This window comes from Aplidium turbinatum, chromosome 9 (assembly GCF_918807975.1).
Source record: "Aplidium turbinatum chromosome 9, kaAplTurb1.1, whole genome shotgun sequence".
In the NCBI taxonomy this organism is placed as follows: Eukaryota; Metazoa; Chordata; class Ascidiacea; order Aplousobranchia; family Polyclinidae; genus Aplidium; species Aplidium turbinatum.
In genome coordinates, this window is record NC_137480.1 from 14,879,285 (window position 1) to 14,895,090 (window position 15,806).

The 15,806-nt window shown below is 37.6% G+C and overlaps 1 protein-coding gene across 1 annotated transcript; it reads right to left on the bottom strand.

The window, feature by feature from the left end:
* Positions 1–6,982: 6,982 nt before the first annotated feature.
* Positions 6,983–11,084, bottom strand: LOC145776725 (leucine-rich repeat transmembrane protein FLRT2-like). Its single transcript, XM_082587954.1, has one exon. It carries the CDS (start codon positions 11,082–11,084, stop codon positions 9,222–9,224), a length of 1,863 nt encoding a protein of 620 aa, XP_082444080.1. The 3' UTR covers positions 6,983–9,221.
* Between the last annotated feature and the right edge of the window lie 4,722 nt (positions 11,085–15,806).

The following is a 15,806-nucleotide window of genomic DNA, read 5'->3' on the forward strand; positions in this document are numbered from 1 at the left end:
TTGTGCTTTTGCTGCGATTGGGATCAAAAAAAGCGATTAAACAGAAACATTATTTTTAGAACAACAAAATGACATAATTCGTTTAATGCTGACTTTATTAGAGGAGTGCAAGTTCTCAATCTTACCAGAGCGACGCCACTATTCGCTAGGTACGCCATTGTTCTCTTGTTGTCTTTTTGAAAGCAAAACCAATCAGTTTAGAGCAGATCAACAAACGTATCCGTTTGTGACATAGGCTATCACTGTTCAAAGTGAACTCGATCCTTTCTCCACAATATTTAGTGGCAACACTTTCAATACAAATTGCTTGGGCGATTATTGATATACCTAATGTTTGTTTGTTTGTTTATCTTTATCCTGCATTGCGGGAAAGCGGACTTGAGCGCTATGCATCGGTGTCCGCCTTCCGACGTACACCTGACCCACGCTGCAGCCGACGGCAATGTCTGTTTCCAGTTGTCTACTCTACTTATGACTTAAATTTGGTACTACCCATTACTCGAAATCGATCACTAGGTAGAGGCAATTATCGTTAAGTTTCTTGCCCAGAGAAACAACAGCAAGTGCGGGTGGCTGGAGTCGAACATGCAGGCTCTCGACTGCGAGCCCAACGCGCTAACCACTCGGCCACGGCTGCCGACAACATGTTCATTTTGTGCAATACTGTACTGTTTAAAACAAACAATTTTGCCCCAAGAAAATTTTGAGGAAAAACCTGGTTAATTTTCAATAGTATTTCTTCGGAAAAAATTCATTTTCTGGTTGAAAAGCAAATTTAGCAATGACAATAAACTTTTAGTGCTTGGTGTGAATGGTGTCGAATTCTTCACAAAACTGTTGAGATACAGAGCGATCAAAGTAAGCTTAATCGTTTCACAAAAAAACTAAACGTTTGTTTTTGGCCGCAACTTTATGTATGAACTGTGAATTGTTTGTCAGCTTCACACGATAAAAACAGAATCATATTCGTAGGAGTATAGGCCATAAATGAAAAATGAAACTGAAAACTGGTAAGCGGTACCGGTAGTCATTTTGTTTGCTGCTCTAGAAAATTGTTCATATCAACTCAAAATGGACGCTTTCTTGCTTTTCTCGTGGCAAAATCGCTGATCAATTCTTCAAAATTCAATGAATCCAAAATATCTTGTTCAATGCTTAGAAGCGAAAGATTCGAAACTCGCTCTTGCGGCAAAGAATTTCGAACTTCGTTTTTGATTCTCTTTAATTTTAAAAAAGATCTTTCTCCACTGCAGTTGGAGACCATCATACACAAATACATTCGTAGAGCAACGAAGACATTGGGAAAGGTTTCAACTAGTATCCCTGGTTTCAACGCACCTGTTTTCCCTTAGAAGTAAGAACATGTTGAGCTCAACAATGTCTTCCACTTTGTGTTTATCAGGGTTTTTTGAGGCTTCTTTTCCACCATCAGCAGTTTTCACTTTGAAAAACTCTGCAAAATGAACTGTTTCAGTTGGAAAATTGGCTTCGAAATCTATGGGATATTCCTTCATCAAAGCAACAACAGCTTGATAAATCTCGTTAGGGCTAAGATCCGTCAGTTTTGAAATGAAACCAAACTTACTTTCGACGTCACGGTATGCTTTCAAACGCTTATCCAGTTCTGCAGATAGTTTGTCAATTATGGCAAGATACACTTCAACTCTAAATTTATCTCTTGGGGAAAAAATCGTTGGCTCTGTAGAGGGCTCATCAAAATGCCTATAACGTTGGGTTTGAATTCGTTTTGAAGAACCTGCGTAGGTGTTGGATCCACATTTCTTCTTACCTTTTTCTTCATACGTTTCAAAGTTGGATCTTTCGCTTTTGACAAAGCTCATGAGACTTTGTAACTTAATTACTGCATTATTCAAACACAATCCACTTTTTTGAAGGGACAGGTTTGTTTTTTGAAACCTTTCCAAAATTGCACTCCACATTTCAAGCAAAATAATTGTCTTCAGTTGTTTCAACTTTTTTACAAATCCTTCTCCTTCGAATTTGCTCTCTCGAGATTGAGCATCATCAGAGGCCAATTCTTCAAGCGCTAAAATGGTCTCACTGTATCCTTTGTTTAATGCACTGACTGCATCATAGGCTATCTAGCTGACCATCTTGTATCAGATAATGTCGTTAAAACAGGCAAACCATCTAGGAATTTTCGATGGACTTGCCAACGATGAGTAGACGAGACGAGCCATGAATAAAGGGTTTGCAACAATTCAAAAAGCTCAGCGGCAGAACGGCATGTTTCTACAGCACATTTACCGATTAAATTAAGTGAATGTGCTGTGCAAGGCACATAATGAGCTACACTACATTTTTCGCGCAGAAGAGCTTGAAGACCGTTACACTTGCCAGTTGCCACTCATAATGGCAGCATTATCATAACTTTGACCGCGGCAGTCTTCAATGTTGATATTAAGCTTTTTTCAAGCCGTGTTTCCAATATTGAAAAAAAAATTCAAAAAAAATTCGTACCATTTCCGGATATGAAAGTAGCAAATAAATATGTTTTTTGTTAAAAAAAATTGAATAACTGGGGCGGGGCAGGGGTGCTGCAGCACCGCAGCACATATGGGCGAGCCGCCCCTGCTTGTTTGAAATACGAATTAAAGCAGCAATCTCCAGCTGTGCAACTAAACAAGTTAATATATTTTTTTCTTTGAGGTGGGGGCCCTGGGCTTCAGCCCAGTCCGCCCCCCCCCCTTAATCCGGCACTGAGGTAGCCATTCCAACCAATGCGAAATCGGGTAATTCGGATGAGTCGCAATGTCCAGAATACATCGTGATGCTCTGATTGTGAAACGAGATTTTCCATGAAAACAAAAAATGACGCATGGCGCTTGACGTTTCACAAGACAACAATTTTTTGTTTATCTATCTTATTCAGTGTTTCTATATGTTTTTGAGGTCTCTGATGCCGAATTTGGTGCTAGTTTTTGTCTAGTGTCAATGGTTTGGAAGATATTTGCAAAAAACCTTTTTAGTTATATTTGAAAATTAGTCAAAATATTGCGCATTAATTGAGATTATAATTTCCTTTAAAGTGCTGTTCGATATCACACATCCTGCCTAAATCATTTATTATTCCTTTTCATCACTCGCTAGATACTGCTGAAGAGCTATAAACTTGCAACGTGGAAATTTTTTGAACACGTGATTGGTCAAAATTTTGGCGGTTTACAACTGGTCACATTTGTTTGTTTGTTTATCTTTATCCTGCATTGCGGGAAAGCGGACTTGAGCGCTATGCATCGGTGTACGCCTTCCGACATACACCTGACCCACGCTGCAGCCGACGGCAATGTCTGTTTCCGGTTGTCTACTTTAGCCTACTTATGACTTAAATTTGGTACTACCCATTTCTCGGAGAGTTGGGCTAGTGGTTAAGCCTTTGTTGTTTATTAGCTAGTCAGCCGTTGAAGGCAAGGACTTTAGTGACTGGTGAAGTTTGCAGTGTAAATTGATTGATTGATTGAATCTTTATCCTCGGACTGGGAAAGCTTCTTGTAGAGCTTAATCCTGGCAGTTTCGCATACTTGTAGAGGCTTTGAATCACTGACGCAGGCCCGGTCACCGAGATTGACAGAGTGAAGTTTCTGATTGTTGAAGTCTTGTTGCCGGGAAATTATTCCATCCATTAGATACCGCTGAATGGAGAGCAGTCCTTAACGTGCGTTGCTCAAGCGCACACCCCGAGAGTCGAACCAGCGCCGCTATTGATCTTGAAGTTTCTTCGTTCCAGAAGTGACGCGCTAACCAATTGAGCTATCGGGGCGGATTTGATAGTGTTAGCATGATTTTAGATGGTTAAATATGTTTGCATGATTTGATAGTGTTAGCATGATTTTAGTTGGTTAAATATGTTTATTGACAGCTCAAAACGGAGCTTTGTTCTTCTTCACAATGGAAACACATATCCATCAATACCAATTGCACAGAAGATCGCGAATCTGTGGAAATATTGCTGGACTTGACACAATACAAAAACAACAATTGGGACGTGTGTGGAGATTTTAAAATGATTGCTTTGTTGTTGGGTTTGCAAGGAGGCTATACCAAACATTCTTGCTTTCTTTGTTTGTGGAATAGCAGAGCAGATGAGCAGCACTACTTGAAAAAAGACTGGCCAGTACGCGAAGAACTCACCCCAGGCTTCCACAATGTCAAAAATGTACCCCTCATTGAAAGGAGTAAAGTATTACTTCCACCTTTACATATAAAACTTGGGCTTGCTAAACAGTTTGTAAAAGCATTGGGACCAGCAAGTTGTGCCTTTCAACCAGGGCCTCTGAGAGAAATTTTCACTAGGGGTACGAAGAGTCATTTCGGGCCCCCCTCTCACTCCGGGCCCCCTTTGTCTTCAGCAAAACGCATAATGTTTGCTTAGGCGTATTGCACATCATACAACATTTTACTGCAGAATTGGACATCTGTGCGCAATAATAGTATCAGGCTGCCATACAACTATTATTTAGTGTTTTGTATCTGTCCCTCGCCAATTTGTGTAGGCTATCCTGCCTTGAATTCGTGTGTTAGTTGTTGAGAGGTGTCGCTTGTAGCCTACAGCTTTAATATAAAATGTTCAAATTCATGTAGCTATTTCTCTTAAATGTAGCCTTTAATTATTCCTGATGAGGACACTATGTGGTGTTGTAAACGTTGGATCACGGCCTACTAGAACACGGCCAAATATGTTGCTATTTGAGGAAATTTCTAAGAGTCTGAATTGTTACAATCATAGCTATCACAAACCTGGCATCTTCCCATTTCCAGAAGTAAGTAAAATGAGCAATATTTGCATCTAGACATATGTTTGGCTTGTTTTTCCAAAGATTAGATATGTATGTTAAGCACAACTTATGGGATAATAATGTAAAATATGTAAAATTTTCCAACTACATCCTGGAGGTAGTCTCATCATACAGTCGTTAGGTTTTTTGTATAGCAGGATTTTTTGCCAATAGCCACATTTTACTTGCAAAATTAAACTTGGTGGAAACCAAAACGAACTAAAATTTAAATTAGCACATCAAATAAACAGCTTACAACATAGAATCCACACAAAATCCTTGATATTTTAAATGGAACATGCAATTTCACCAAAAGCGACACACCAAACGATACTACCTCCAGGTTGCAGTTGGAAAATCTTACATCTTTTACATTGTTATTGCATAAGTTGTGCTTAGCATACATACCTAATCTCCGGTTAAACAAGCCAAACATATGTCTAGGTGCAAATATTGCTCATTTTACTTACTTCTGGAAATGGGAAGATGACAGGTTTGTCATAGCTATAATTGTAACAATTCAGACTCTTAGAAATTTCCTCAAATAGCAACATACTTGGCCGTGTTCTAGTAGGCCGTGGTTGGATTTATTAGCTTTTTCTTGCTTTTTTGTGTGTTTCATAAAAAATGTTAAATCCGTTAACGTTACCGAGTGTTGTATGTATCTGGTCAAACAAGTCAAGCTCTCTACCAAGGCTCAAATAAAACATCTACTGTAGTTAAAATATAATCAAATTAATCATCTGACCAATAACCTTTCTTCATTAACTTTTGCATTCACCACATGCCTAGCAGAGGTAAGCGAAATCACTTTTTTTTCACTCCGGCTCCTACTCTGAAATTCATTTTGAAGTGAAATAAGTGTGAAACTACCTTTTTCGAAAAGTTTTTAAAAAACACAAAAAAGCCCAAAAATATCCTGGCTTTTAAAAAAAACTTAGCAGGTTGGGTTTTAAAAAAGCCCGGTTTTTCTCGACCCTGCTTTTTCTACAATATGCCCCCCTCCCCCCCCCCCGGACAGGAGTAGAACTAACTTTCATGATTTAATTTACAATGTTTTTAACAAAACATTTTTGCACGTAAAGCATTAGCCTAAATTACCACTTTGGGCACTGCAATGCATTCAATTACCTTTCCGGGCCAATTTTCTACATTACGGGCCCCCCGGGACTAAAGAATAACAACTTTTATGCTTGAACTTAGACGTTTAGGATGGTTTTAACCAAACATTTTTGCGCGTAAACTATAAAATCACAATTTCGGGCCCCCCAACAATCACAGTCCTGGGCCCTCAAGGGTACGCCGTACCCTCCGTACCCCCCTCTCATAGGCCTTGCTTTCAACACATTCGCTCTATGTTTCCAAACCTTTCTGAAGCTAAAGTAAAGAGTGGGATATTTGTTGGGCCCCAAATAAGGAAAATGTTGGCATCAAAAGAACTGGAGGAATCAATGACTGCTTTGGAAAAACGTGCTTGGCAAGCTTTTCGAATGACAGTGGAAGGATTTCTTGGTAGCTATAGAAGAGAAGACCACGTTATGATTGTTTCAAATTTGATTGAAAGCTACCAAAAGCTTGGATGCCGCATGTCCATAAAATTGCACTATTTGCATTCTCATTTGGACTTTTTCCGTGATAACTTGGGCCATGTAAGCGAGGAGCATGGTGAACGGTTTCATCAAGACATTTCAGTTATGGAAAAACGCTACCAAGGGAGGTGGGATGAAGTCATGATGGGAGATTACATTTGGAGTTTGGTACAGGAGTTTGACACCACATACAAACGAAAGACCCTTTCCAATGTGCATTTTTGATCAGGTGTCCATACTGTTTGTCTTACTATGTGTTTATTGTGTTTTTTTTAGATGTGGTACGCAATTTTTACGCCATGTAAGAGATATTTGTAATGAATATAACTTGAAATCATGATTTCATAAAATTATAAGTTGTGAGTTGTGACGGACCCATTGACATTACAAAAATTTTAACGGCATTTTTGAAATCAGCGACCCAAACAACATACGAAAACACTCTAAAATTATGATAAACAAAATTTTTCAAAAAAATTGTTGTCTATCATTTCCGCCAACTAATTAGGCACTTTCTGGCACAAACCTTCAGCTACGTCACTGATCTTATGCTAGCAAATACCAAACGATATTTTTTCGATTTCATCATCCTCTTTATTTTTGAATCACTTTCATTGAAATTACTTTGCTCAACCATTCGATTGCAGCGAAATCATACGATACGTCTCTGCCAGCCAAAAACTTCAACTTAACGTCTGCATACTTTTGACTGAAATTAAAAAAGGACTGAACCTGGGTGCCTGGTTACATTGGCTTAGGTTGAGGTTACACCTACCTACTGAAAAGTGGAATAATTGGTAAAACTTGCAAATTCTCGCAATTCGATTATATTTCTTTTAAAAATTCTAGAAAATACTTTGAACATGATCCTAAATAAAGCAACAAAAATCGCATGGATACAAAGTTGTCTGGGCCGGCCAGAAAAAAACAAAAACAAAATAGAGCAAAACAACTTAAATAAAACAACGGCAGGTAATCAACAAATACAAAATACAATAATGCAGTTTTGTTGATTTTAGTGTGAGGTGTTTGATACATGTGGCCGATGAAAAAACAAGTCTACCTACAGTACGCTAGTTTTCACGAATGGGTCATGGCAACGTAAGAGAATTTCATTTTTCTTTTTTTGTGTTGGTTGTAACTTGTAATCAGCATGTAATCATGGCATGGCTTCACCAACTGCCACACCTCCAGTTGCTTTAGGTATGTGGATAATCTTTAAATCTGCATCACATGCACGTTTTAAACTTCTGAGGTTTTGCCACCTATTTCTTTTGTTTGTTTTGTTCCCGTACACTATTTGTAACTTTATCATTGCTGTTGTTTTCCAACAAAGAAAAAATAAATTTAATTGAATTGAATTTGGTGGTTTCTCTGCTGTGATGTCGGTTTTTGTACTCAGATGGGCTACTTGGAAACTACAGTGCGCTGGATGAAACAAGTTGAGTTCAAAACAAATTGAAAATTTTGGAAATAAGAGCTGGGGTTCTCGACCCTGGGTAGCCTACAGTATATTGCTATCATTAAATGAAAATTATTACTTGAAATTTTTAACGATGCAAAAATTACAAACTAAGCACGATAAACGTAGCCTACAGCAGGAGGCTACTTGGAACAGAAAATAGCAGATGGTGTAAATATATCTTGAAACGTCGACATAAGGTTAGATAGAAGCATAACGTCTTAGAACTCTTTTGACAGTGAGGTGTTCGACGAACAAAACCAACAGTTAAACCATGGATGAAACGTCACCACTCACCAACACATCAAATAAACTGAAGCTTAGTGTAAGTTTACATCATGCCGTTAAGAACAACAAGTGGGAACAGCAAAATATGTTGATAGCATTTAGAGACTACAACTTACAAGTTGCATCAAATATAAACTAAAATTGCAGTATACTTTCTAAAATGTTTAACTCCTATGACAAGTAGCATGGAATCTTACGACAGCTGCAAAACGATTGTAATGGAAAAAAGAAAAGCGTAGGCTACTTATTTGTGGGAGAATAGGATGAACATATTTTGCATTATTGAAATGTAAACGCAATAAATTGTCGAAAAAAACATCATCGGATATACAGGTCATCATCCTTACGGCAAAAACAAAAGGTACTGTTTGGTATGTGCCGGGTTGCGAAGCAGAGGGAGCTCTTTTTAACTATAATTTGTAGTGACACAGCAGATTAGACTACCACTTTAAAACAATCTTTGTCCATGCAACAAAACATTTACAGCGCTTGATAAATCAAACAAAATTCAATTTTTGAATAAGTTATTTTGTCAAATATTAAAAACAAACAAACACATGATAAAAAATGTTTAATATAAAAAGTAAAATTGTAGGAGCAAAAACATGAAGAAATCCTTAGAGTACTTCATTTTATGAAAGTATTCTGTTCCCTTCAGGTAACAAGACTAAGGGTTGGATACACCAACAGTTCAACAACAGAATTTTTGAGCGGTCGATTACGCTGGCCAACTAATAATAAGATAATATGAAACCAAGGAAGTTTCCAGAAATATTTAATAAAACTAATAATAAGTTAACCAGGAACCAGTTTGCGCAAAATCCAATGGTGAATTAGTAAACGGCAATTCAAATCAGTGGGTTACGGTTGATGCATAATAAGACTTTAGGCACCGGAATAAACTGCTTAGTCGGCCATTTTTGTTTGATCGTCGAAAGATCGACTGGTGTTGCTACTGGTACATCCAACTCTTCCAAATATAACTGTGGCCACTGGCCATGATTCACAGGATTCAGAGATGAAAACACCATCATAAGGCTGTTGGAATCTAAGCCAATGACAAACAAAACCTCCTTGTGTAGCTTGCTATAAGCACAAGCCTGAGTCGTGTGGCGAGCTCACACGAGTCATGCTGTCGGTTCGAGTTAAACCAATAGGAGTTAAGTAAGTCGCATTGCTGTCGTCGGTGTATTTTAAAATATGATCGCTGTTTCGTGACGTCATTGTCCCCGTGTGTGTGGTTGCAAAAGACTCGTCGTGACTGTCGCTATAACAACTATCACTCTGACGCTGCAGATCTTGTCGTATCATTAACGTGACGTCAAATTCTGGATTTGCAGCGACTAAATGACGTCCTCTTCCGGCAGCATAACCACTGGTTGATGCAGTCACACGGTGGGGTTTTGAGCGAAAAAATCGAAAGGACCGACGTCGACAGAAAATTACAGCCGCACCTGTCAACGCAGTCAATAGAACGACAGCGCATCCCGCTGCAACAATTTCAATCCATGGAAAACTTTCATTAACTTTCATGGGAGTCGGCTTGTCAGCGTTGATTGAAAGTGTTTTGATATCTTCGCATTGTTCGATGCCGATGTGGTTTGGGTGTTGGTACGAGGTGATGACACAAATAGCATATTTCGTGTCTGGTTTCAAGTTAGACATTGTAGTCGATTTTCCTGCAACGATTGGTTTGACCGTGTATTCGTCAATCCACATACGAGCGTTGGATTCACTGCCAGAAGACACAGGCTTACCATCGGCTTTCAAAGAGCAGTCTTTGCATAGCATCGCTCCGTACATAATTGAATATGTAACAAAAGGTGGCTCCTGAAGGTCACCAGTGTTCAACTCAATTGTCACTTCAGTGGCTGCTACTTCTTTAATTTTTACAACGTGTGGAAAGTATGGACATCTCAAGGCGTTTGATTCAATTACATCCAACACAACATCTTTTAAGGCAGGAGGAGTAGCGCATTTGATCTCATCTCTGCTTGCTAGGATTGCATTGGTAAAGGTAAGCCATTGTTTGAAATATACCAAGTTGCAATCACAGCCCCATGGGTTACCTTGCAGCTCCATAGAAAGGAAAGAAGGTAGAGAATTAAATGATCCTTTTTCAATGCTTCTTAAGCGATTAAATGAAATATCTAGCTTCTCTAGTTTGTTCAAGTTGTGAAGGTCTCCATGATCCTTTTGGTGATTAGCATAGATGTATTGGATTAGGTTCGAAGAAAGTCTCAAATCTGTTAAATTTTTTGGCAGATTCGTAGGGAAGTTTGACAAACGATTGTTGGTTAAATCCAAAACCTCCAACTTAAACAAATGTTCTAAGCCCCGAAGATTGTCTTCAATCATATTGTTACTAAGATCAAGCAAATACAATTTTTGTAACGGTTTTAAAGAACGGATAGAAACGATAGAGATCTTATTATGGGCCACTCGAAGACTCTTCAAGCTGAAGGGAAAATCTTCAGGAAGGAATGTGAAAGCGTTGTTGGTAAGAGCCAAATCTTCTAAGCTAGTGGCTGCAGCGAAAGCACCGGGCCGAAGTCCAACATCAGTAATGTTATTGTAGCCCATGTCCAACTCTTTTAGATTTGATAAGCCTTTCAATGCGTTCTTTCCAACAAATTTTATGGTGTTTGACCTAAGTGACAGATATTCGAGACTTGCTGGTAGATCGTTTGGGAAGGAAGTCAACTTGTTTTCATGCAAGTCAAGCTTTTCCAGGCGAGTTAAACTTTCCAAAGCTGATTCTAAGCGTGGGTTGTTTTCCAAAGCATTTCCTTGCAGCCAAAGAATTCTGGTATCAGATGGTATGTTATAAGGAATCTGCCTCAGGTGTCTTTCATTACAAAATACGGTCTTTCTTCTTTCATCACACCGGCATTCGGTCGGACAACACACAGCTAAGGTAGCATATAATACTTCAACACATATCACCATTAACCAAAAATTTGGCATATTGTGGATGACAATTTAGCATAAATAAAATTTAATAACTTTATTGACCTGTGAAGAAAAAGAAATGTTCATGAACATAAGCGCCAAGACATGCAGTTTAAAGCAAACAGCGTCATACACTATAATGCCAAGACATGCAGTTTAAAGCAAACAGCGTCATACACTATAATCAGAAATATAAAAAATGCCAAATTTCCGTATACACAACTTTAAAATGCATGCGCAGACGACAGCCGATACCCCTGAAAAGAAAAAAGCTTAAAAAAGTTGCATGAGGAAATTGAAGTGTTTGCCCAGCAGTTCAGATATCTTTTAAAAAGCTAAACTATCTATTGTAAACATTAGTATAGAAAACCTTAGCGTTGTTTTATCAAAATGAATCATTGGCAAATCGTAAGTTGAATTTACAACGTTATAATTAACAAGGGAATTTGCACTTGTTATACTACAGCATTATCATAGAAACTCATACAGAAACACCTGCATTTTCGTCAATCAACAGCGAAATACCAACTTGATATGTGAAAAAAATGATTTTCTTTTGTTCAGAGATCATCGTCCACTAAGAAAAGTAGTCTCACTAAGAAAATTTAATTTTGTGTTTTATGATCAAAGAAAAAGTACGAGGAGCTTAAATCAATCAAAAACGGCGGCGCGTCTCTTACGATTTGTACTTCACGTCTCACCGCCTTAAGTCATGCGGAAAATCAATTTATATTTCAACCATAACACAAGTGACGTCAGTCTTTTCAGCTTTTTGTTTAAAATCAAGTGTAAATGACGATTTGACAAGAGCCTTTTACCTTTCACATGTGGAGAATTGTGGATTACAATAAGACCGAGATGTTGCGGGAGAATACTGCCACAATATCCCGTTGCCTAAATCCCTAACTTCACGCCAAATAAAGTATATAAAAAACAGTAGGTTGTATCATTGTTCTCTCTAATAAAGCAACAAAGTCATTCTTTTAAAAAACAACTTTAAATCCTACCAAAACCTTTACTATATAGCACAATGTAATTAACTGTATTTTAACTTAAAACTAACTTTTTCGCTGACAAATCTCCTCTTTGTATTTAAACGCTTTTTTGCTAGCAAAAAGTTAAAGTGGAGGTGCTCGAGCTTGATGTGCAGAAAACAACAGGCAAAACCATTTTTAGAGCGTCGGTTTCCAAAAAGAACTTTATTGGATTAGGTTAATAAAGTGACATAATGGGTCTAGCAAAACATGCTATGGTTTCCTGAGCATTGGCTGCCAGAGTGGGGAAATCAAATCCCAAATGTAAGCAAAGTTCATGAAATATTCATTTACGTCGAAGGTAATCAGATCAAAAAGCATGCTCAGTTTGAAAGCTCTTCTGCAAGTAAGTTGATTGAAAAACAACCAAACGTTATAGACGTGTAAACCTATGCCCACTTTGTTTACTTACAAAAAAAAAAAAAAAAATACTAGTAAAATAGACAAAGTTCATAAAATACTTATTCTGGTGTACTACCACTTCAAAGGTCACTCGTTCAGATTCCTTCACTGCATTCTCTTCTCTCAATCTCAGTAATTCGAAGTTGTTCTTGATGTACTTTTTCTTTTATTTTCATCTCTTTTTCTTAATGTCCAACTAAGACACCCTTTTGTATAGGTAACTATTTTTGATTATTGACTTGATCATCTAAATTTATCTCCAACTTTTTCATGAACACCTTAAACTGTGCTTTTAATGACTCATGACTATTGACTACCTAGGTAGCCGTAGCCACAATATCTCTACGTAGCCATGATATACTATAGTTTCATTGCTCATTTAGTCTACCTTTACTTCAAAAATCTTGTGCTTTCATTTCGTCAATATTGCTGATCTCCAATGTTTTGTAAGTCTACCCTTTCGCCTTTTTAAAATCCGTATCACACGTACAATGAGATCTTTTTCCAACCGCCTCTTTGGGGGCTTAATATTTGATTTTCCGTCCACTGGTATAATCGAATATCTAAAAATGTGAATCTTTTTTACTATACTTTCTCTTGCAATTTCACTTCAGCTTCAGTCGCCTTCATCCTACTCTTGCTACATTTCTGCTGTAATCGTCAGCCCGGCAGACTTGGTCACTTCTTTCCTTACCTTTTCATACTTAAAATCGATAGCGTACAAAGGTAGAAAATTATAATTGAAGGATTGAAGCCTACTTCATGCTCTGCAAAAAGCTTCATATCACCGATTCAGAATGAGGTGAGTTATATTTCAACATTAACGTTTTGTCAATTTTCAACCTCTTTTACGACCACTTTCAATTTCACAGATGGAAGTATGAATAAAGTAAGAACGATTTTTAGTATGAAATACAAGACTTTTTGGAAAATAACTGGAAAATAACTTTCTGTAAAACAAGCAGTATGGCAAGGTTTTCATTCTATTCCGTAACATACCACTAAATCCTTCAGATTTAGTTGGATCTGAGCATGTAAGTTAAGTACTTTAATGTTTACGCAGGTTTTTGCCCATTTGACTGAAACATAAGGCAAACGACTGGCAAATAGTTAAAGTTAAGCAAAAATTATCAAGCTAACTACGGCGTTTCAAAGTAAAATTGATGTCAAGGAAAGCTTATCCGCGGCTGTTTTTGACAAATGTTTTCTAACTAAAAATGAAGGAATTCAGCGACACACTGACTAATGAAGAGATTATCTGCCCAAGCACTGATCATTAACCAACCAAATAGAGAGGAATTCATTTGTAACAACCACGAAATAATTACGTAAGTCCAACCCACGTTTAAAACACATGAACAATTACGTACAATTTTTGTTGATTCAACTATTTTTAACATCGAAACGACACAAAAAGATGTCAGTTGATTGATGAGTAACTGTGACAAAATAAGCAAAACTGAAGAAGTTAATCCTTAGACAAACTATACGCAGGTTAAAAAGGGTAGTGATTGGCTGAAGCGTACACGGCGTTATTTTCGATAAGACCCGTTTGTTTTCGAGGGTTCTCGAGTGACACGGAAGCTTAGTTGAAAGCGAATTCAGCAAATATTTCACCATTGCAGAATAACAAACTTCATTCCAAATAAAAAAAAACAAGGAACTTGAAGCTTGGTAGGCAAAATATGGGGTGTCTAAAGTCCGGCCCGCAGACCAATTACGGCCCGCGATGCGTTTTTGTATGGCACTCGTATGGTTTTGTGCAATGTGTTATTTTTGGCACGCAGACTCGCACAAGTTATATCATTTCACCTTGCAATTTTTTAACAATGGCAGTGCTTTTAAAATAAACAGCACTCCTGGTATCTCTTGCCAACGATTGCAAGGCCCACTTTTAGAATTGTGTCACAAATGAAAGACTTGTTGCTTTTAACGTTTCTTTTCAACGTGGACCATGATGAGGTTCCAGCTCATCTGCAGCTGAAACTGGTTGAGCTTCACAGCGACGCCAAGTGCTACAAGCTACAGCAACATCTTTCTCTCATACTTTTTACCAGCAGCTGGATACAAACAAATTTTCAGAAATGTAAGCGTTTGCAAAAACAATGTTGAGTTTCTTTGGCTTGACATTTGTGTGCTTGTGTATGACATTTGTGTGCTAGTTATGTCTTTTTTAGACCAAAACTAATTGACTTCTAAGTTCTACCTGCATCATATTTTACTCCAGACTTGACCTGGGCGTTGAAATCAAAACGTTAGTTTCATGCTTTCTATTCTTCAAACAGCAGCTGTGTTTTACGAAGTTTCTAGATGTTATAATTTCTGCTAATGCAGGTAGCCGACGTAACTTACATTCCTTGATATGTAAATCACAAAATGTTTCAAATTAAATATTGTTTTTTTTTTTGTTTTTTTAAATGACAACAGTAATTTACACAATATTAATCCGAGACTTTAAAAGTCCCGGGTATTAATATGCATATGTTATTACGCAAAAAGAAATCATCAGGGATTGTTGGCCTTCGGGCACTTCCGCAATATCACGTTTGGCCCTGCTGGAGACAAGTTTGGAAATTCCTGTGCCAAATGGAGTATGCGTTGATTCAACACGGTTTTTGTGACTTTAATTGAACAGCTGAGTTTCTAACGAAAAGCTTTCATCCCACCGCTATCAAGTCTTTTTTCAAATTCAACAAACCAAACGGTTATTGAAAGGGCGAAATTTAACATTGGCAAACTTGTTGACTTATGATCTAGCCTCGAAAGAAAATAACTAGCAAATCTCACAAAGGTTTCCGTCAATACGTGAATCACTTCATTTTTACCTCAGACTTGCATGCATCAAAGAAGTCACTAATCCACTAAAAACATTACATTCAAATTTCAATTAGAATTTTCACCATGACATCATCAATATTTGAGACACCAGACGTTCATTTCTTCGACAATAATTGTACGTAAACAAACTTCAATTTCGTGACCAATCTACGCACTGAGAACTTGTACCGTTTGTAAGTTTAGAAAATGAACGTTTCACCTTACACAAACTCCAGACAGCAAAAACCGTTGTTTTTATATTGATTCAACGTCTGATTTTGTTGTCTGGAACGTTGCTCTTCAATAGTTTGTCAAGCTGTCGTTGATATAACGTCTTGCAATGTTGTGTAGAACAAAACAGCGTAACAAAACTTATTTACAATTCAATCAGACTTGGTTACTTTTCTCTTTTGGCTACACGAAGTAATCAATCAAATGACTACACTGTTTATAATTGACCGTGAAA

Bases quoted from the DNA above. Each gene is read 5' to 3' on its own strand.
- LOC145776725 (XM_082587954.1), bottom strand. From the start codon at position 11,084: ATGGTGATATGTGTTGAAGTATTATATGCTACCTTAGCTGTGTGTTGT.